Below are 22,715 nucleotides of genomic sequence, written 5' to 3'. Positions count from 1 at the left end.
CATTAGAGCTGCTGTGGCATTTGTGCTGCTGTGGCATTTGTGCTGCTGTGACATTGGTGCTGCTGTGACATTGGTGCTGCTGTGACATTGGTGCTGCTGTGGCATTTGTGCTGCTGAGCCTGGGCCCTGCAGAGGGCTGGGCTCTCCTTCCTCCTCCCTGCAGCCAGCACACAGCAGAGAATTTATTGACTGTCTCTGCAGTCAGGCAATTCCCTTAACTGCCTTCATTTCCAGGGCTCTGTCACCCCCCCTGCCCTGTTGGTGGCACAGATATTTGTGTGCTGGTTGGGATAAAAACCCCCAAGACTGGGCAGCAAATCAATCCAAGGCAAGGACAGACACCTCTCAAAGGCAATTGCATCCAGAAATCCTGAGAACCTTCACAATTCCCCTGTCTGCTCCCACAGGTCTCTCCTCCCTTGGTTCTGCTTTGAGGAGCCTCTATTAAGCAGCAGGACATCCCCAAATAATGCCAGCAGTGAGACAAAAGACGTTTCCTTCTCTTGAGTTACCTCCCCAGTGCTCTCTGCCACACCAAACTCCAGAGCAAGATCTTTTTTATTGTCTTTATTTTTTTTTTTTTTCAATTTCTAAGGGTCAGACTGATTCAGCTTTGCCCATGTACAAAGCTCATTAAAAAGCACTTGGACATGGTGGGGCTTTTTATTCAGCTGTGGGATTTTCCTTTTCTTTGGATGTTCATCCCTGTATCATTTCCACAATGATCTTGGGGTCTGAGCTTGGATATGTTTTAATTAAATGCAGTGGGAGTCAATAACTGTGAGTAGTTGTCGACACAGAGTTCCTGGATGAGAAAATCACATGCAGTTTTTAATACACCAAACTCATGATATTCAGTATAACATTATGTATTATTTATGTACCCACATCCATATTGGTATCACAAATGCACTCAAAAATGTTTTGTTTCTGTTTCAATGTCTCTTTGACCAGTTAAAAAAAAAAAAAAAAAAAAAAAAAAGATCTTCCATAAGCAGGATTTATTGTCTCTTTGAAGCAAGGTGGTTGTAGCACAGTTGTGATCCCACAAAAATACAGTGCTAGAGTATAGTGCAGATTCTGTAAAACAACCTGACATCAGGGGGTGAACAGTCCTCTGGCAGTTTTGGGATACCATCCAGCATTTTCAGGTTTGGCAAATTGGAGAACACACTTAAAGAGAGACAAAAAGAAAAATAGAAATTGAGAAAAATAATCTTGGGAAATGTTGAGAACAAAACAGGCACTGATAAAAAAGAAACAGTGGATTCAAACATATCTAAAATAGATTTGGGTTGTTGGAAATCTTGATTTTTCATTTGTTGCAGAATTTATCTGATAAAGAGCTAATTAAAACTCTCAGATTTCCCTCTATTGTACCACTTTTATATCATCAGACTCAATAAAAAGAATCTTTCTTCCAACACTGAGAATGAGCATAATACCAGAGTTATATCAAAAAATACCAATATTTAATTGCCCTAAGACTGAGAGCAGGAACACAATTAGGAATTGTTAAAAGGTGGTTTTCTGCTTTTGTTCTCCTGGACCTGTAGATATGCAAATAAAAAGTGAAACCCATAATTTAAAGTTTACTTTTCCCCTTCCAGGCTGATATCTGCCTCCCTGCCTCTGGAAAGCAGCAGCACCACACTGCCAAAGGGATGCCCACAAGACTAAAGGGATAAAACATGCTGGAAATTCAGAAATTTTCATTAAACACTTCTTTTGCACTTCTCCTGTCTTTTTCCCCCCTCCCAGGCAGTGATGGGAGGAGATGTGTCCCATTTCAGACACACTCTGCAAGGTTCATCTTTAAAATATCAACACCTGGCTGTGTTTGTAGTGGGAAAAAAAAAAAACCATGAAGATTTTCTAGGAGTGAGACTGAGAATAGATTATATTCTCCAGGATTTCCTTGGATTATAATGTGCTGGATTAGAATTTCCAACCCCAGCACATCCCAGAGCCTGCAGCACAACTTTCACTGAGGGGCAGCTCAGGGCAGAGCAGCTCCCACAGGGACAGGGGGAATCCAGAAAAATCAAATGAAGGGAACTCAATTTTCCCCTGCTGTTGCTCCTGTCTTCCAAGACATGCTCCTGATTCCATCTCTGACATGTAATGCAGTTTGGGCTCCTTGCAGAGCCCACCAAGGATGCAGAGATTGAGTAATAGGTAGCTGCTATTAATAAAAGGGAATCTAATTTATCTGCTCACTGTCTGTAGACCTGATCCACGGGCTTAGTTCAGCTCCAGAGCTGCCAGTCATGCCATTAAAAAGTATCATAGGCAGTTTCTGGATATTTTGGGGCTTTTATCACATAACAGCTCACTAACCCACATTCCTGGAGCTTTTCAGAGTGTTGAAACTAAGGGAAAATGAAAAGCTCTTTTAGAGAGCTTGTTGGATTTGAGATGCTATTCCTTTGAAACTCTGACAAACATTTGTTTTTTGTGTTTATCACTTCTGTTAGGCTCGAGGGGGGCAGACTTACAGTTGTCTGTATCTTTCCTGGAACTCACAGGGATTCCTCTTGAGGATCAGGGATTCAAGTGGAGTGTGTCTGAAGTCTGAAATCCCACTTAGGGTCGTGATGTTATTTTCAGCAAGAGATAAGTGCTGAATCTGGGGGATCTTTGGCAGCTGTTTGAAGGATGTAAAGTGGTTTTTATTTGCATTTAGCTCTCTGCATCTGTAAAGTACAAAGTGTAGCATCACTATCACATCTGGGACAGGATCCCTAAACAGGGATGGGTTTTACACACTGGTTTTACATTTGTGCTGCTTTTGCCTCATCATGGACTGCCAGACCTGATCCCCACACTTTACATTCCACAATTCCTTTATATTGTACAACAGATGCTTCATTATTTCTGCTCTCCATACACCTAAATACACAGCAGCAGAGTAGCAGCAGGTGGATGGTAAAATGGATTTATAGTTGTCATGGTCGTGCTTGGCCTCTCTGCTTGAGTTATGTTCCACCATCTCTGCACAGAGATTCCTTCTGTGTTCAACAATTTCCCCTTTTGATCTCCCTGAAGCTGACAAGACCCATTAATTATTCCCCAGGAATAAAGGGGACATCATCTGATCTCCTCATTGGGTATTTTCAGCCTGGGGATGGTGACATGAACTCAGAGCAGCAATAAACTGATGGATTCTCAACCCAACACCCCCAAAATCCTGCTCCAGCTGCCACTTCAGGGAAACTTTGATTTCTGTGATGAAATTCTGTGATTTTGATTTCTATATAAAAATAGAAATGGACATTCTGTCTACCTTGGCAACCTTATGGCACTTAGGTCTGTCAAAGAATTGTCCACCAGCCACAGCTTTTCCACCCGAATTAACCTTTGGAGGATTCTTTTGAAGTTTTCCACCTGGTAGAGATCACCCAGGTCCTGGAAGGAAAGGTTCAGCTCCTGGGAAGGGAAAAATAAGAGAAATCACTTTTTTATTTCTTTCCCTTGCTTTCTAATAGCAATATCATTAAATGTAGAATTAGTCAGAGGTAGTTAAAATGAGAATATATTTTATGCTGCTGCTCATATTGGTGGTACCAAGTGGCAAATTCACCTCAGAATCATAGTGATGGACTCCTTAATTCTTTGAAAGGAAAAAGAAACCATGTCTCAAGCATGAGTTTTGGTGTCCATCTCCCCCTTCCTCCATGAGTGGGAGGGAGCAGGACCAAGTGATCCTGGCTGATTGCTTTGGCTTCCAAACTCTTCTGGCACCAAAGGGCTGAGCATCAGCCAGATGTAAATATTCATAGAGCCCTCACAGAATGGTCTGGGTTGGCAGGGAGTTTCAAATTCACCCAATTCACCCCCTGCCACAGCCAGGGACACCTTCCTTGTAACAGGTTTAAACCTACTAAAGGCAGTGAGCAGCCAGCACATCATTATTTGGCTCATTTACAGCTACAGTCCAAAGTGTTAATGAGAAAGTTTTACAGCACAGTTTTCCCAGTTCTCTTGCAGCCTCTTTTCCCATTTCTCTGTGTCAGTTACTTGTTTTCTTTTTTTCAGAACATGTTCTTCTTTTCTGAAAAACAGCTCTTCTTCTGAGGGCCCTGGTCAGAGAGAAAGATTTGCAGTTGAGGATGGGATACAGAACTGGCACTTAGTCTTATATATACATATTGCTGGGAAGATTCTGTAATAAAGAAATATATATAATATTATAGGTGTGTAAGTTTCCAGGCTTCTGAGATATAAATGAATGGGAAGATTTTTCTACCATTTCCAGGCCCATAATTCAGCCAGCAATCTACAGCCGTGATGATTTTGTGCATGGTTGGTAAATGACAGATCTGCTACAGCTCAGAATGAAAACTCTTTCTGAAGGGCTCATAAGGATCTGAGTTCAAAAATCCTTCTGATTCCTTGCCATTGTATGAGTTAGCCCTTGATTGTCCTAAGAAATTAAAATGTTTGCAGCTCCCAGAGCAGTGACAAGGACCAGCAGCCCCTCCAAACCTCATTTGTGTTGAGACAGACACACTCTGGAGACTTCAAGCCCTAATGAAATGTTTAGAGCTGTGGAGATCTCCAAATTCCTGACTGAAGCAAGGACAGGCTGGAAATTTTCCACTGTTTACTCCCAAACATGCAAATACTGGATTTTAAAACCCATCTGTTCCTGAGTGTGTCTATAGATTGTAATTGAGCCAATTCAGTCTTGAAATACAATATTATATTTCTGTTTGCAGGACTGGGTTTCCCTCTTGCTCTCTTGTTTGGCTGCTTGGCTCATGGCTACTGCAGGCTGAGCAGTCAAATGTTAATGAACTTTTGAGAGAAAAGCACCATTTCAACACTAAAAATTCTAAATTTGCAGTTCAGGCAGTTGTTTTTAATTTTGGAAATTGCAAAGGGTAATTTCCTAATGGTTAAAAAATAAAAACCATGCATGGGCACAATGAAATGAAATCCTGCCCCTTTTCAGAAGAATGGCAAACTCCATGATTTAAGCTCATCCTTTTCAAGGATGTGCTCTCTTTTTAACTCCACTGAGTTAGAGCTGAAGTGTCAGAGTGTGTTTTTGATCCTTACCTTCCCTCACTCGGGGGCAGTGCAGCTGATTTCCTCGAACCCCGTGTTCCTCTATGTCACACCAGCCAAGGTACTTGAAGGAGTCAGAAGGAAGCTTAAAAAAAGGCAAGATAAAGACACAAAATAATCAGTAAGAGCTCCTGAAGCTTTGGCATTGTACTTTCTCTTATTTCTGGCCTTATTACAGCAGAAATCCCCCCAGTCAGAGCCATATGCAGGAGCTGGGAAATGCTGTGGGAATTCACAGTTAAGTGGAGTTTGGCACAGCTCATCCTGTTTAATAAATTGGCTCAAATATTGGGGAGAGCCTTTTTAGGGCTCATTTTCCACCTGCCCAATGTCTGATCAGGAATGGTGAATAAAGCAGCAACACACACAACTCCTTCCAAGCATCAGGAAGAAGTGATTTATTGAAAAGCATTGCACTTATATGAGATAGATTGTGAAAACAAAACAGAAAAGGCTCTTTGGGCCAAGAAGGCAACACCTCTTTGAAATCATGCTTTGTGCAAAACATCACAAGATGCTCACACAGCTTGGGGTCAACACCAGGTGTTTATCTGTATATGTTTTGTCTCTGAGAAAATTCCCCAGCCTGGGAAAGGTCTGAGCTGGAGCTGAGAAAGCCTGGGAATAATCCAGGCTGGGTTTCTCCACGAGCCTTCAGCAGTGCCCATGGCATCAGTTTGGTGCTCAAAGGCTGAAGCAAATCCCCAGCCACAGCTGGCCACAAACAACAGAACTTTGTTTATATTCCACCCCAGTTTTGGAGGATAAAATTAGGTAAACAAAATCCACTTCAAAGCTGAGGAAGAGATTCCCACCTTAGCTCCTCTTTGTCAATGTTTCTTTTCTACAAACCTGGAATCAGGAGAGCCCAACACTTACTGGGAAAGGCAGCCTGGAGTCCCAGCCCTGCCCAGGGATTCCTCTGTTTTGGGGTAAAACTGGTGGAATGGTGTGTGCATCACTGAGGAGGGAGCAGCAGGAGGAATAGGGCTGGAAGAACTTTGGGTTGCTTGCAGTCAGACCTGAGGAACTAGAGGGGAGATGTTAGGCCAGTGTAGATTCTGTGAAGAGAAATGCAAATTTTATTGGTTTTGTTCTATAATTACAGAAAATAATTACAGAAAGTACAGAATAGCTCAGGGTGGGACTTGCCAGCAGCCAACAGCCACATCCTGAGACCAAACCTTGGGCCAAACCCTCACCTCTCACCTGAGCTGAACTTCCTACACACAGGAGCCTTTCACAGAAAGATGAAGTTACTGGAGATTTATAGAAAATCTGAGTTTTGGAGAAAATTGAGAGCTGATCTTGTTCAACAGCATGATGTGTTTGTTCCCTTCTAGCCAGGAGAGCCCTGCCTTTATGGATCTGGGTTGGATGAAAAGATACCTCAGTTATTTATTTTATTCCATTGTACATGTGCTCTAACTCACTATTTTACTAATATTAGTATATTTATTTTAACCTCTTGGATATGTTCTAGAGGATTCTCAGAGGCCTGGAGAAAAGCTGAACTTTGTTCAATAGAGTCTTCAGATCACAGAATCATTAGTGCTGGGAAAGAGCCCCAAGGTTATCAAGCCCAACCTTCAGCTTGAAGTTGTGTGTTCCTGTGCTCTTAGTCCCTTGCCTAAGTCCCTTCCAAAAGTCACATTTTATATACCCCAACTGGGGCAATTTCTCCAATTGTGCTTCAGAGGGATTGAAGAATTGGCAGGCTGGCAGCTGCAATTTAGGAATTTACCAGAGAATGGCTGAGAACAATGATTTAATTTGGTCAGGGTGTGCATCCAGCTCTGTAATTTGACATTTGCTGTGCAGGCTTGGGGAGCTTTGCCAGGGAGCCTCAGCTGTCAGTCAGCATCACAAAATGGGTGAGCAGCAGAAATACAGAATAAAACCACAGCTTTAGAATGGTTTGGGGAGGGAGGCAAAGGAGGTGTCACACTGGGAGTAACAGGCTAAATAGAACATTGGCTAAAATGGAAATTACAGATTTGTGGCAATTCCTCATCAAGAGACGTGTCCTGGTGACCTCAGGGAGCAGGAGCAGCTCTGACAAACAGCTCTCCCTCCTCCTGCTTTTTTGGGGTTTTAAGGGGTCAGAGCAGCCCCAAGGAGCTGTGGGTGACATGTGAGCTCAGCAGTTTGGAAAACAGCTATTTATTGAGTGTGCTGGTTTTGTATGGAAGTTACCTAGGAGGAGGATACACACAGAGGTTTTTCTTTATGAGAAATTTTGCTGTGAGTTGATGGAACTAATTGAAGCTTGATTTAATAATTGATAGCTTGGAAGACCAATTAGAGACATTACTTTGCTCACAAACACAGCTCTGGGGAGGCTGTGAACATGGGAGGAGTTTCACAATTTGCAGATTTTTCTCAAGCAGATGCAAATTGTGAAAGTGAAGACACAAGAAAACTTTATTTTTCTCTTGGAAAAAATCCCTATAGCCAAACAAGAAAAAAACCCCTCTATCTGAAGTAAACTGAAATGATTATTTAAGTAAAAGTCTGACTGAAGTGTCTCTATATGTTGTTGAAATGTCAAAGGTGGGGGGGAGGAGGGAGTGATCTGAAAATTTTATTCCCAATATTTTCTCTGTGTTGTTAATAAATCTCTTCTTTATACCCTTTTAAGTTTTAAGCCTGCCTTGTTCTTTCTCCTAATCCTATCTCACAACAAAAATTAAGTATATTAAAATTGGCAAACCTGAACTAAAGCAAGGCACTGAGACACTTTTTGAGGTCACCTGGAGGCTGTTTGTGGGGTGTGTGTGTTAGAGAACAGCAACCCTGTCAAAAGAGGATTTACATCAGGTAAATTGTAAAAAAAAAACCCCTAGAAAATAAAAAAAGTGCTGGGAATTGTTGTTTAGCTCTGTCTTGGTGTTTGTTGTGCTTGTATGTTAAATGAGATCAGACCAAAGAAATCTGTACAAATTCTTTTAAGAAAAAGATCTGCTATTTTTCTCAGTTTGGAAGTGATCTTTTAGGATGTATTCAAATGACTATTTATAACTGCAAGACTTTTCAAAAGCTACCTTCCTCTCAGCTAGATCCTACCTCCTCTGCTGAGACAGGAATATACACTCCCAGCCCCTGGAAATGTGGGATAAAACATTTTAGCTGAACCATTTAACATGATATCTATTCTGATCTCCTGGCAGGAAACCCACTCACAAAATTCTGTATCAGTGATGGCAAATAAAAAGAAAAGTTCCAGAAAAAAAAAAAAAAAAAAGTGATGGGTACAACTTCCCCAATCAGGTGGGTAGTGAGATTTCCATGGGAAGGAGTGACAGAAAGAAACATCTTTCATCTCAAAACTGCCTGAGTTTAATAAGCACCAGCTGGACCCCACATTATGTCACAGAGGATATTTTGGAGGAGCAAGTGCCACACAGCTTTTCTCTCCCTCCCTTTGTTTACCTTCCCATTCTGCTGCAAAATTGATGCAAAAGGAGTGGCAATGAGCGAGGCAGGATGCAATTCCAAGCAATTACAGATCACACAATACATGAAAGGAACAAAATTTCCTGCCTTGATTGTGGGGCCCTTCGGCTGGATATGAATCTGCAATGACACCTCTGGGAGCAGCACACTAGATTATGTCAAGCATTAAGGGGAAAAAAATAAGATTCATGATGTCTGTCCAGGCTGAGTCATTTCCTCTCACTTTGCCTGGAGTGAGAAATTGGTGGTTATCATAAATCATGGACCTAAATTCTTATGAGAGAAGAATTAATTTCACTAATGGAAACCCTCTGTGGCAATTGCATTCCTCCATTCTCCCTCTTTTTTTGGGGGGTGTGGGGGAGTATTTATGATCTCTTTTAAGCAGAGGTACTTGACTGTATTTTAAGAATTCTATAATAAAGGTTTGGAAAGGAAATTTCAAAAGGTAATGGGGGAAAAAGAATCTTGTGTATGACCACCTTCTAATTTCTGAATTAGAAATTCAGTCCAGTTCCTACCATGGCTAGATCTTTGCTGCTGACACCAAATCCAGGTACAACATTTGTTTTTTCATCTCAATTATGAACAAAGACCCACAAAATTGTACCAAACAATTCTTTGCAGTCTGGAGTGCTCTGTGTGAGCTGACAAGGGGCTGCACAGACTTTGGGGTAACTGAAGCACTCCTGGCCATCCCCTTGTATTTACATTATTCTCCTCAGTGGAACCCCCATGGAGGAATTCAGTGCCTGAAGTGTTCTGCAAAGTGTCAGGAGTGAGGACAGAGCAGCTCCTGCATTTTCAGAGCATGACTGGGGAGATATGAGCCCATACCTTGGAAAATCATGCTGAGCTCCCTGATCAAAGTGTCAGCAGCTTGGCTGGGGAATGTTCTCCTCTCTCTGACTCCTTGGCCAGCTTTGCAGAGAGCCCAGAAAGCCCCAGATCTCCTGACTGCACCCCAAGTACATTTGAGTCCAGCTGCCTTTAAGTGTAGGATGCTTTAAAAACCAACAAAAGACTTTGAAGAGCTAAAGCTGAGCTGCTTCTGAAACTGCACCAGTGGAAGATACTGAGTGAGAAACAGACTGAAAAGTCCCTCCTGTGTATATTTTAGATATTTGGCTGTTAAAAAGGAGTGTCAGTCAAAAAAAAAAACAAAAAAACAAAAAAAAACAAAAAAAAAAAACCTCTTTTCTCCTGATAAAACAGCAGCCTTGCCAAACAAACATCTGAGGCTTTACAGCACAGGTTCACAGGTGGAATTGGTTGAATCCACAGGTGGAATTGCATGAATTTTAAATCCCCTGCCAACCCAGAGCATCTTGTGAGGACTCTGTGAATATTTATACCTGGCTCTGCTGCACAGAAGATGGGAAGCTCTGTTGAAGAGGAGTCAAGATAAAGGGGGTTATGAGCTAACTCTTGCATTTGGGATTTGAAAGGCTTTTTGTCCCAGACTTTTGAGCAGTTTTGGGGTCTGGACTAACTTCCCACAGCCTTATCCCCAGCTGCTCTTCAGGAATCAGCATCCTCCAGCAGGCTTGGCTTTCACTGAACCACGGCTGCTTTCCCCTTAAATCTGAAATGATCTGGATAAAAGGTTTGGGAACAAGTAGTGGGGCTATTAATGCTAACTCTTCACATATCCAGAGTCAGAACTCCTGTGGAGCTTGCTGCATCCCACCAAACCACAGCCAAATCTGATGGAAGGTCCCTGCTCCTGTGGGGTTGAGCTCAGTGAAGTCTGGTCAGGTTCTTATTCAGCAGCAAAGTGCTCTCAGTGCATTCAGTCCTGATAACATGGAGGTGAAAAATGTGGACCATTCTAAAGGAAGGAACCAAATCAGATGTGTTTTAAGATCATCTTTAAGGAATAGGGGGAAAAAAAAAATCCAACCTAGAGAAACAAAGAAAAGAGCAATAAATCCTCCCAAAGCAAGGAGTTGGTATCACTGATTTTGCAGTTCTGAGAGCTGGTTCTGGATGTGCCCAAACCTGCACAAATGAGTGTTTGCTCCCAGCTTCCAAACACCCAATTATTTATGTGTGTCCCAGTCAATGGCAAATGACATTAAAGACAAATGGGACATTAATGTTATGTCTTGGTCAATGGCAAATGCCAAAGGCACATAAACAACCTGCAGGGTAACTCACCAATTTGTGAAAGTATTTAAAACATGGCAGACTCAGAGTTCAGGCTGTGCTTCATTTCAAATGCACACAATTTACTGCTCCAGAGTAAATGCAAACATTTATTATGAGAACTCTCTGAACTTTGGAGAGTAGAAGATATGGACACAGTGTTTGCATGCTCTATTACCTTTCAATTACTTTTGTAGGAGTTTTATGAGACATGATGCAACATTTTGAAGCACTTCTTTTGAGTGTAATTTAGGGGCAAGCACACCTGTAAGTTATGGCTACAAAGCATCCTTGCTGATAGCTGCAGCATCAATTATCTTGCTTTATGCTTCATAAAATTGCCCCCCCAAAGACATGATTAACTTAATTAGGTCCTATCACCATAATGATACATTCTCAGAGTATTAACTGGCATTTTCCTAGTGGATACAACTTGCACCAATACAAAGCCCAGTTTTCCATCCTCGTGCCTTCCACGCATTTCCACAACAAACATTTTCATTTTTGCTGGGACAGCTTTTTCTTTCAGGCAACGGCACCGAGGTAAACAGCTCTGTTTGAATTCCTGCTTTCCCTGCACAGCAGTCTCTGCTAGCAGCACAGGCTGGCACATTCTACAAAGACACTCAATCCTGTAACTCTATCTTTGTTGTCAAAGCATGTCAAGCAATGACTACAGGCTCGTGTCTCCTTTGCACCCTCCTACCTTTCAGACATGTCTGGCTGCTGCATCGAATCCTCACATCTTGCACAGGGCTACTTGTCTACAGGCAGAGCTTATCTTGCCACCTCTTCCCCTGCCCAGGGAGGAGTCCCATGTCTCTGGAGAGGGGAAGGTGCTGGGATGCTGCCGGGGATCCTGGATGGGTTCGGTGTCTCCAAGGGAACGCGTCACCTCGCAACCCAGTCACGTTAGCAGCTATTGTTACCAACCTCTTCAGCACATCCAACAAATTCCTGGGCTGATCCAGCTGGTATCAGTGAACTGTCCTTCCAGGAGGTGCCTAAAGATGGGCTGGTGATACCTGTAGCAGGATATGTGATCATCCAGCTGAATCTCTGGTGCAGCGACTCCGCTCTCACCAATCGCTTTCACAGCTTTGCTGACTTGAAGTTTGTATTTTCTTTGCCTAAAAGATCTCCTGCTTCATGAATGGCTTGTTAAATGCCTTATGAATGTATCTGTGGGATGAAAAGGAAATACTCAGAGGCTCACATTTTGTGTAATGTTCAGGAGAGTTCTGCATGAGCAGCTCTTCGTTCTGTTGGGCGTTCTCGCCTCGCTGGAACGTGCTCAGCCATTTTAGGGGAATCTTCCAGGCTTCCTCCTTCAGGTTTGCAGCTGAGAATTCAGTGAACTGTCCTTCCAGGAGGTGCCTGAAGATGGGCTGGTGATACCTGTAGCAGGATATGTGATCATCCAGCAGAATCTCTGGTGCAGCGACTCCGCTCTCACCAATCACTTTTGCAGCTTTGCCTGCTTGAAGTTTGTATTTTCTTTGCCTAAAAGATCTCCTGCTTCATGAATGGCTTGTTAAATGCCTTATGAATGTATCTGTGGGATGAAAAGGAAATACTCAGAGGCTCACATTTTGTGTAATGTTCAGGAGAGTTCTGCATGAGCAGCTCTTTGCTCTGTTGGGTGCTCTCGCCTCGCTGGAACGTGCTCAGCCATTTTAGGGGAATCTTCCAGGCTTCCTCCTTCAGGTTTGCAGCTGAGAATGAAAACCAGAGATGCTTCTCTTGGTGGGAACCAAGGGATCAGGTTTGTGTCTGTTTTTATACTGTATTTTTCTCAAAGCATTAAAGCTGTAGGTTCTGAGAATCAGCCCAGTGAATTATTCCCTTCAAGACATTGATTTTGTTTTCTTCTCCCAGACAAAGTGCAGATGCTGGCAGGGTTCCAGGCTGGAATTGCAGCAGCCCAGTGTGGCTGTGGGCACTGGCTATTCCCTGCTGAAGTTCACAGATGGCTTTTAAACTCCAGCAGCAGTGATGGGACCCAGGATTTTGGGGAAGGCTGTAAATCGAGCCCTATTGATCAGCAACTCCCACTCCACAGGCACAGCCTCCTCCTCACTTGAGCTCTGCACTGAAAAAAGAGGGGATAAATAGATTAAAATCAATGTGGAAAAAGTACACAATCCCCTCTGCCCAGGGATGTTCAATTGGAAATGCCATACAGTCAAAACCTCTGTGGTTTAGACTTCTGCCTTCCAGTTCATCACAGAAAAATTATTCCTTACCCTCCTTTTCCCTCACATTTCTCTTTTCTCTTTTTGGTCATTACAAAGGCTGATCATTTTCTGTATAGAAAGGTCTGTGCTTTCCTCAGTGGTTGCTGGAGGCTCCAAAACCTTCTCTCAGAAATTCTGCTGGCAAATTCCACCATGCCAGTAAAGCAGAGGGGAATAATGGTAATTAGAGAATTTCAGCTCCATGCAAAGGCATTCTGTGGTTCCAAATGTTGAGCTGACAGCTCGTTATGTGAAATTTAACAAAGCACTCATTCCACACAGGTTTCATTAAAACTTTATGTGCTGAGAACTGAGTTTATTACAGGGTGGGTGAGGATGGGGTATTAAGAGATTCATCTGGTCACTCGAGCAAATCATTTCTCTGTCTGCTAAGAATAAAGAAATTAATATCTAAATCAAAAAAGATTGTAATTTGGGGCCTTTCTACTTAACCATTTTTCCTCTGTCTATAAAATGAAAGGTATTGGTCCCCATCACAGCCTAATGGGCTTCAGATCTTTTATGGCAAATGCATTCCTCATAAAGCCCATGAAAAATTATCTCTGTGCTATTTCAGAGGAACGACATATTTTACATGGTGTCGGCCTTTCCATTATAAACACCATTTTTCACATCTTTACAACCTGCCCATAAAAATGTGCTTCTGACAAGAAATCCAGCTCTGCAAGAAAGAAAATGTTTTCCCCACTTCATCTAATTTTGAGCAGTAATTTTGTTTTTGAATTGGGTAAATACAGGGTGGGCATTGGTCTCTCACATCTTTTTTTGTCCCACTGGATTCTTCCCTGCATGTCCATGAAAAATGTAGGAACTGGGCAGAATCCAGCTCATCCTGAGGTCTGATTAATGGCAGAAACAATCCCAATTATTCTCACTGCTGTAGGCCACCAGAGGCACCACAGAAAGTCAGGAAAACAGAGTTTGCTCCAGAGGGTTTGTGCTTTAATTGAACAGAGCAGGCAGACAAAGAGTAGGAAGAAAGGAAATTATATTATCCCTCCTCCTTTTATACAGAAATAACTGAGATGCTCAGACCATGAAATCCTGGCACTGTGGCAGCAGAAATTCTGTTCCTGTGCCCAGGGTCAGCATCCACACAGGATTCCCAGCCACTGACTTTGTTGAGACCAGACTGGATGAACAGTCTGGCTTTAAAGTCTGGCTGAGTTTCTGAGCTGACATTTTGTTAATCACCATTAAAGAATATTTAAAAGACATTTCACTGCTATAGCATTTTTCTGATTGAGGGTTAAATCAGTTGTTGATACAATTTTATGTTCTTTATGTAAAATCCTTTTTTTTTGGTGTTAACTTGGTACATATTGGTGATATCAAACCATACCTAAGCATGTAACAGCACTTTAGCACCAGCAGAAAATCAACTTTTATTGCTCTTACCTGGTTTGAACATATCCAGGAACCCATGAGTCAGTCAGAAAGAGAGAATTTCTTGGGATATTTCACTGCTCTGGTGTGCATGGCCCTGGAAAAGGAACACACACTTTTTTTTTGGTGCACAGATGCTCATCTGTGCCTCAGCAGATAAGCAGCACACTCACTCACACTCACTGGTTATTTTTCTGAGTTACCCAGGCAACACATTTCTTTTTTGTCCTGCCCATTCAGGACTGCAGGGAAGTATTTGATTCCCACTGGCAGGACTTGGAGAGTGTTCCCAGGGAAAAGCCAAGGACAGGAGAATAAAGCCTTGGGCAGGAGGAGAGCACAGCGAGTGAAACATCAAGGTCACCAGACAAAAAGGAATCAACAACAAGCTGCATCAATAATTGAAGTGAAAACTTTATATGTCTGCTTTTCCAAGGTGCTACAAACCCATGGATTCCAAGAGGGGTGGAGGGGCTGTAACCAAGCAACAAGGACTGAAATTTGGTTCTGTCTTCTGCAGAAACAATGGGATTGCAAGTCATGGTGACAATGTCTGGCACTGACAGTGAGCCTTTCCTTGATTTAATAGTCTTTGGATGAAGCTATGAGAAAAGATGTTTATGGGATGAAGAAAGCATTTTTATTTCATTTAGGAGAGGCCTTTTCCAGTATCAAATCTGTCTTTTCTAACAAAATGAAAGTCAACAATTTCTGGATGAGTTAAACTTTTTCTGACACTGAGGAAAGACCACAAACAAGTAACAGTTCAAGGTTTTCTTTCTCAAAGCTTTCTTTTCAAAAGGAATAATGGACATAACTCACTGTCTCTTCATTTGCCTGTAAGAAGGAGAAAACATGATTGTAACCCAAGAGGAGCTGGTGGCACTCAGCACCCCTGACTGATGATTTCTCCCATTATAAACCTCCCTGAAATGAGGCATATTTTCCCTTTTACCTCAAAACATGGCTTTTATATTGAATGATGTCACTAACCCACAGGTGCACATAAGATCCCCATTAACCTTGCAGCCCTGAGAGCAAAGCCATGGAATTCAGCTGGAGCAGAGCCAAACCTGTGTGTGAGTGTGGAAAAACCCCAAAATTACCTGCCAGAGCTCCAGGGGGGCTGAGCCTCACCCAGCTCATGGTTTGGGGCTCCCTGGAGCTGAGGGACAACCTGCCACCCATTTTAATGACATTCCTGTCACTTCCCCAGCTGCCATCCCTGCCTAATCCTCAAAATTCAAAACATCTTATCCAGAGCTGCCAGAACAAACAGATCAGGGATTCATGGAGCCACCCAGAGATGAAACCTCCAGTGTGAGGTCAGGCTCATTTCCTCCATCCACATCTTCATTGTGAAACCCATGTTTCATCTGTTCACCAGTTAATTGTTAATAATTCCCGATGGAGTACAAGATTCATTAAGTACTTCCTAATTTATCAAACAGAAGTCTCATCAGGTAATTTTAATCATATGAAAATCGTTCTAAATTCATTTTGATAGACAATTTCCTGTTGCAGCCCAGTAGGCCTCCTCTTCCCCTGTGCTGTTGGAAGCAGAATCTCTGGTTTTTCTCCTCTCTAACTTCCATCCTGGCAGATGCCATCACACTTCCATCATTTTCTTGTATTTATTTGAAACTGCTGCCAGCTGCTAAGGAGTTATGTTTCCTCTCTTTTTTTAGAATTGATTACCTGAAATATATTTTAAAAATTGGTTTATTTCATCCATCAAACCCCTGCCTTCCTGAAAATCAGATTTTGCAAATACAGGAATATTTGGGAATCACCAGAGCACCTCTTTGTTAAAGTGGCTTTGCCAGGTTGTCTTATATGAGATATTTGAGACAAATACACATCATCTTTTTAACTATGGAATGGGAAAATAATTGTATTGCTGGGCCAAGGTGGTAAAAATTACCCAGCTCTACATGAGCTTAGAAATGAGAGGAAAACATGAAAAAACAATGCAGCTGAATGACAAACATAACTCAGTTGTTTAAAATTCAGAGCTGCCTGTCCCCATTCCAATCAAAGAAGGAGCTGAGAACTCTGAACGTGTATTTACAGGCAGAACTTGTTCCTGACATCTCCCATTTTTTTTTTATCCCTATTCTTTCCCCCAGTCTTATTGCCAAAAAAAAATTAAGTTCAAATGAATGCCTTGTTATTCACTGTCTGCAAGGATAATAAAGATGTTCTCTAGCAGAAAGCAGCAAGCAGGGCCTCCTGTGATCATGGGCAGAAGAGGAGAGGAGCATTATGAGAAGAATCAACTTTTTATTAAAGGTGTTGTGTTCACCCAGCTTTTGTCAGGAAATCCAAATAATTTACTCCCACTTGCTTTCATTTTGAGCAAATGGCAGCCTTGTGCTACATAAAAAAAGAATGATCCCTGCTTCTCTCCAGTGCTTCTTTTGTGGGCAGGAGACAGACACGCTGCAGCTGTCCACAATTCCTTTAAAGTTAGGATTTAGAAATCCCTTTAAATTCATTTAAAGTTAGGAGCTGGCACAGCCTGCCTAAAGAAATTAAATTAAATATAATGAAAAGGGTTCCTGCTCGAAGTCAGGGGCTGCTTGTGCTGTGTGACATCCTTGTGTCCTGAGGGCTGCACCAGGCTTTGCTCCCAGCAGTGCTGAGCCATTCCTGGGGTGATTTTCCACCCTCTGTCCCACAGTGAGGAGCTGCACCTGCTCAGCAGGGGATTTCCCAGCACAAGCATTTCCTGCACAAGGCACAGCTGTAAACATCTATTTTAGACCAGGTTACTGACCTCACTGGAGAAGGGATTCTGCACTGGGATACATTCAAAAGCCAAGAAAGCCTTGAAGCCTCTTCACCTGGGTGATTCACCTTGCCCTGACTCTCCACAGCAGTTCTGGCACTGCAGGGCCCCAGAATTGCTGCTGGGACTGTCCAGAGTCCAGCTGTGCTCCCTGGGAAGGGCAGGGCTCCATCCAGCTGTGCTCCATCCAGCTGTGCTCCCTGGGAAGGGTAGGGCTCCATCCAGCTGTGCTCCATCCAGCTGTGCTCCCTGGGAAGGACAGGGCTCCATCCAGGTGTGCTCCATCCAGCTGTTCTGCCTGGGAAGGGCAGGGCTCCATCCAGGTGTGCTCCATCCAGCTGTGCTCCATCCAGCTGTGCTCCCTGGGAAGGGGCTCCATCCAGGTGTGCTCCCTGGGAAGGGCAGGGCTCCATCCAGGTGTGCTCCATCCAGCTGTGCTCCATCCAGCTGTGCTCCCTGGGAAGGGCAGGGCTCCATCCAGGTGTTTTTGCCAACGCTGGGTTTCAGTCAGAGGAGCCAAACCATGGGCTGGAAGTGCAATGATTTTACCCAGTTCCTCACTCTCCTTTAGCTCTCTTCAGCCCCTAATCCCCCCTGCAGACACATCTCTGCTTCTCACAGGCCATGCCCACCTCATGATTTTGCTTTAACAGAGATGAGGTGGCAGGAGAAGCAGGTTTTTTGTAAGGGAACATGAAAAGGATGAAAGCCCACACACTTCCCATCCATCCTGCTCCTTGGGCCTCAGAGGGGCTCCAAGCTGGCTTGGAGGGGCTGTGAAGGGGCTGTTAAACTGGTTTATGTCACAATATTCTCCAGCCACGGGACTGCCAGGTCACTGAACCAGTCTCAGCCTTTAACCACAACATCTTTCAGCTGCTCTGCTTTCCTGCCAGCTCCATGCTCTATTCCCAGCTGGGAAATTAGAATTTTCTTTTTGCCTTGCACTGGGGGAGAAGAGATCCATGTCTTCATTTATTAAATGACTGAGTGACCAGCTGTTCTCTTCTTGATTAAGGCAGTTTAATACTTCTGCTGATACCTGTACTTTAAAGTCTCCTTTCAGACCTCTCATTTTTTGCAGTTGAGCTGTGAAAGATCAGCAGCTGAGCTTCAGTCATGTTCCTCCTCATTTTTCATGCTGCCTTCACTGTTTTGGAGAGCTGCTGAATACAAAATGAAGCTGCAGGAGTGTGTTTGCTCCACAGCCAGCAAGGCATGAAGCCCTTTTTTTCTCCAGCTGTGGAGTGCAGGCAGAGCATTGCTAACAGAGTCACTGGGGATGTGACTCAAAGGGTGACATTTCCTTCTCCACTGTGTGACACCAGATGATGAATGCTCCCAGCAAAACACGGGGCTGGTTTAAATAAACAAAATTAAACGTATTTCTGTGATTATAGGAATTGTGTTACATCTCTGAGGGAGCATCAGCTGCTGCTCCCAAGTGCTGCAGATTTGTCAGCCTGTTTTGGAATGCGCTGGCTGTTCACTGGATATTCCTGCTGCATAAATCCTTTGGCACCTGTGCCCAAGGAGGCCAGTGGGTGATTTGGCCAGTGGATGACTGATTTGGCTAGTGAGTGATTGATTTGGCCAGTGGGTGACTGATTTGGCTAGCAAGTGATTGATTTGGCCAGCAGGTTGGGACACAGCCTGTCCTGCACATCAGCCTTAATCTTGTTTTACAGTCAGCAATTTACAGCCTCATATTGTTCTCATTTTCAGCATTAGAGAGACATGATGGGAGTGTGTGAGAGCAGGGACCTTAGCCCAGAGCCAGAGCAGAGGGGATTGTCCCATTCCTGGATTCTCCCATCCCTGGATCCTCCCATTTCTGGATTCTCCCATCCCTGGATTCTCCCATTTCTGGATTCTCCCATTCCTGGATTATCCCATTCCTGGATTCTCCCATTTCTGGATTCTCCCATTTCTGGATTCTCCCATCCCTGGATTCTCCCATTCCTGAATTCTCTCATTCCTGGATTCTCCCATTTCTGGATTATCCTGTTTCTGGATTATCCCATTTCTGGATTCTCTTGTTTCTGCTGTTTTCTGAGGAATGGGTGGCTTGGGATGCAGCCAAAGGGGCAGAGCAGAGCCCAGTTGTGAGCCCTGGCTCAGCTGCACCCTGCAGCCAAACCCTACAGCCACATCCCCTTCCCTCTGCTGTGCCCCAGCACGGGAAGCAAAACCCCTGGATTGTCCCAAATTCCAGCCAGGGGACAGAAGGGGAACCATCCTCCCAGCAGAGGCTGAGCCAGCACCTCCAGGAAAAGAGCATTTCCCTTTGCCCCACTGAAGGAAAATTCTAACAGCAAGGTGCTGGTTCAGTTCTGAGACTGAGACCAGGAATAAATACTGGTTTTATCTGCTGTGCCAGCTGTTGGGTGGGAATGAGCCTTGGCTGCTGCAGGTTTAGATAGTGTTTCAGCAGCTGAAGTCACCATTGCCATGGCACACAGAGGCTCAGGGCTGTCACAGATACCCCTGGGTTTATCAGATGGTGTCTTCAGATGTCTCTGCTGAGTGGGAACACACTTGCAAAATTAATACCCCCCAGGCTCCAGTGAAAAAAAAATGGGCTTTGAACAGAAACCCTAAAAAATAAGAGAGGCTTTGCAGCACTGAGGGAGATAGAAATGTTAAACATCCTTTCCACTCAAAAACCTTTCTCCATGGACTCATCAGGATGCATTTCCTGGGAAAAGAGCAGAGACTCTGATCAGCCTGGCTCCTGAGTGCTGTTCAGATTATCATGCTTGCCATGAAGGGTGGAAAACAGGCTGCCAGCTGCTTAATGGCCCAGCTGAAAAATAGCCTTCTGTGTTGCTTTTTGGAAGTCACTTGTCATGGAACCATCAAAATATAATCTCTGCACCCTTGTCATCCACAGGAGGAAGCATATTTTAAACAAGTGTTATCAAGGCTAAGAGAGCCTGAATTAACTTGTGCTCAAGACACTCAGGGCACTGCCAATAAATCTACCAGAAAGTTGTTCTATCTAGAAAATATGAAGTAATACCAAAGCAATTCTGTGAGTTCTATCAGGAGAGCTCTGCCAGCTCCTCCCCCAGGGGTTTTGGCTCCTCTTCAGGGCCCTCAGTATTTCCAGTGGCTGGGCAGCTTTGCTCTGCCCCTCAGTTAAACACTGATATCCCTTTATTTCCCCAGGGCCCTCTGCCTTCATCTGTCTGCTCCTATTAACTTGGAGAATTCCCTGTGCAGTGGTTGCAGGCAGAGGAATTTGCTGCCATCAGTTTTAGGAGGCCAGAATTCATCCTTTAACTTGGGGCACTGAAAGAGAGGAACCAGCCAAGGTAGTGGCTGAGAAAGGGAAGGGGGAAAGATCCTTTTTATTCCCTTACAGGCTTCCTGCACCAAGGAAAATTCCTTCAGCCTCCAAAGCAACAGGCACAGAGTGGCTTCATTACTTTGTACTGCATTACCTCATGGTTTCATGCAGTAATAGCTTAGCTTGCTTACTTTTAATAGCAAAACAATAACAGGATTTGTGGTGCCCACAATACATCCACATTTAATGAGTGCATGTGTGCACAGACAAAATGCAGTTTTCTAAATTCTACATCTTGCATGCATACAGTCTTCACCTTTTTTTTTTTTTTTCTGTAGAAACACTATGATTAGAAACTCATTTCATATTCTCAGGTAAGTGTCCTTAAGTAATTTTTGCCAATTGGGCCAAATTTGGCACAATTTTTCTAGTCACAAAAAATCCCAGGCTTGTCACTTCCCAGCCAGTTCTTTGAACTCAGGCTCAGTGAACATCCTGGGAGAAACCTGCCCAGGGCCCAGAGCTGACTGAAAGGAATGGCAATCCTTGTGTGATGGACCACAGAGGGATTTGGAGCAGGCTGCAGATGACAATGTAGCTTCTTCTCAGGATGCTCTTTGCTCTGAGCTCTTTGGACACTACAGGATTGTCTGCTCAATTGAAGCATTTGAGGTTATGGAACAGACATTCCCTAATTTCTGTTCAGAGCTGACTGCATCTCCCCCTCAGGCTGATGCCTGGATGTGCTGGTGACATCCCTGCCCTCCTGCAAGGATGCACAAGGCTGCTCTGCTCGTGGCTCCAAACTCTCTGTCCCACATTTGTTAGGATTCAAAAGCTCACTAATTAATAGATCCCCTCCTCAGAACACTTATATCTATAAGTATATGCACATTAAATGTGGAATGACACTGGAAAATAAATGGATTAAAGTCACTCCAGTCAGCCTGGCCACCTTGACCCCCATGGAACTGCAGCAGTGAGATTGGCTCTGAAATACTGGGGTGATCCACAAATGATTTCTGACCAAAAAATCTGAAGTGAGCTTATAAACTGGAGCACTCTGCCTCTGACCTTCTTTTTGTACAGACCAAGGAGAAAATTCTGTGAAGGAAAAACCAATGGAGACAGATGTGAACCAGGCAGCAGCAGCAGAACCAGCCTCTTTTTCCTCTCTGGATTTTGCTGAGGGCTTTAATAGAATCACAGAATGGTTTGGGTTGGAAGAGACCTTGAAGCTCAGCTGGTTCCAAGTACCAAAAGCAGCTGAGCTGATGAAGATGTGTCCTGGGCTTGGAGCTGGCAGGAGAGCTGCACACAGTCCTGCTCCTGGAAATGACAGGCTGTCACTGCTCACTGCTGATTCCAGCTGCAGCCTGACCCAAGGACAACACTTCCCAGCAGAGATAAAGAAACCTGAGACCTGTATTTGTCTTGTAATAAACTTCAGAAATGTTATTATTACTGTGCCAAGCTATGCTGACTTTTTGGCTGTTGCCTTTAGAAACATGAATTTACAAAATACACTGACCATGACCAAAGCCTCAAACAAACAAGTTTTGTGCCACACTGTTGGTGATCAGTGAGATTGGGCATTGCCCAGAGCATGATCCTTACAGTTCTCAGGGCAAGAGGAACTTCCTGATATCTTTCATTTCTTATCATGATTAAATATATTTCACTCTCTCTGTTCAGGCAAAATTATCACCCAGTTACCACCCACAAGGATTCCAGCTTGGGTTTAAAACATGACTTTTAACAAATACCTGTAAATAGACTAAAAAGCTACAAGTGGCTTCAAACTCTTTTGGTAGCACTAGAACACTTGGAGGAATGTTTGAAGCTTCTCCCTTTCCATGGCCAATTCCAATCCCTTAATGAGAACATTAAAAGCACAGCTTAGACACAATCCAGATTTCCTCTGTATCTTTTTTCCTTCCTTTCTTTAAAGCATTTCTGCACAAACACAGAATTATTCTTTTTTCTCTAGGAACACTTTCCCTCAGTTTGTCCAAAAAGATCACTCTTCCACAGGGAGGATGTGTGTTTATGAGAGAGACAGTAAAATAACTTGTTATCAGTAAAGCTTGGGTCATACCTGAGCCATCATTCCTATTGTGATTCAGTGTGGCTGGAAAGATAAAAACCCAGGCAATGAGCTCAGCTCCTGAGCTGCAGGAAAAATTCCAATTCTTTCCTCAGCCAGCTCCTAGCAGACCTAGAATTTTACAATCAATATCTGTATCTGGGCTCATAAATTTATCTTTTCCACCTTTCTCCATTTACCTGCCTGCCAGAGTGACCGAGTGAC

General features: G+C 43.5%; 1 protein-coding gene across 1 annotated transcript; it reads right to left on the bottom strand.

Moving 5' to 3' along the window:
- Positions 1-1,030: 1,030 nt before the first annotated feature.
- On the bottom strand, positions 1,031-11,501 carry LOC130257055 (uncharacterized). Its single transcript, XM_056499316.1, has 7 exons — positions 11,384-11,501; positions 5,953-6,103; positions 5,065-5,158; positions 3,964-4,082; positions 3,287-3,429; positions 2,499-2,696; positions 1,031-1,173 (listed from the first exon to the last, which is right to left on the bottom strand). Exons 1-7 carry the CDS (start codon positions 11,407-11,409, stop codon positions 1,062-1,064), a joined length of 843 nt encoding a protein of 280 aa, XP_056355291.1. The 5' UTR covers positions 11,410-11,501; the 3' UTR covers positions 1,031-1,061.
- Between the last annotated feature and the right edge of the window lie 11,214 nt (positions 11,502-22,715).

Source organism: Oenanthe melanoleuca, chromosome 9, assembly GCF_029582105.1.
Source record: "Oenanthe melanoleuca isolate GR-GAL-2019-014 chromosome 9, OMel1.0, whole genome shotgun sequence".
In the NCBI taxonomy this organism is placed as follows: domain Eukaryota; kingdom Metazoa; phylum Chordata; class Aves; order Passeriformes; family Muscicapidae; genus Oenanthe; species Oenanthe melanoleuca.
This window is presented reverse-complemented; position numbering and strand designations above follow the sequence as displayed.

Bases quoted from the DNA above. Each gene is read 5' to 3' on its own strand.
- LOC130257055 (XM_056499316.1), bottom strand. From the start codon at position 11,409: ATGCAGCAGCCAGACATGTCTGAAAG. The intron at 6,104-11,383 runs GTAGGAGGGTGC...TCTCCCCTCTAG, and splicing joins CAGCCAGACATGTCTGAAAG to TTCCTCAGGTCTGACTGCAA. The intron at 4,083-5,064 runs GTAAGGATCAAA...CTCTCTGACCAG, and splicing joins CTGCCCCCGAGTGAGGGAAG to GGCCCTCAGAAGAAGAGCTG.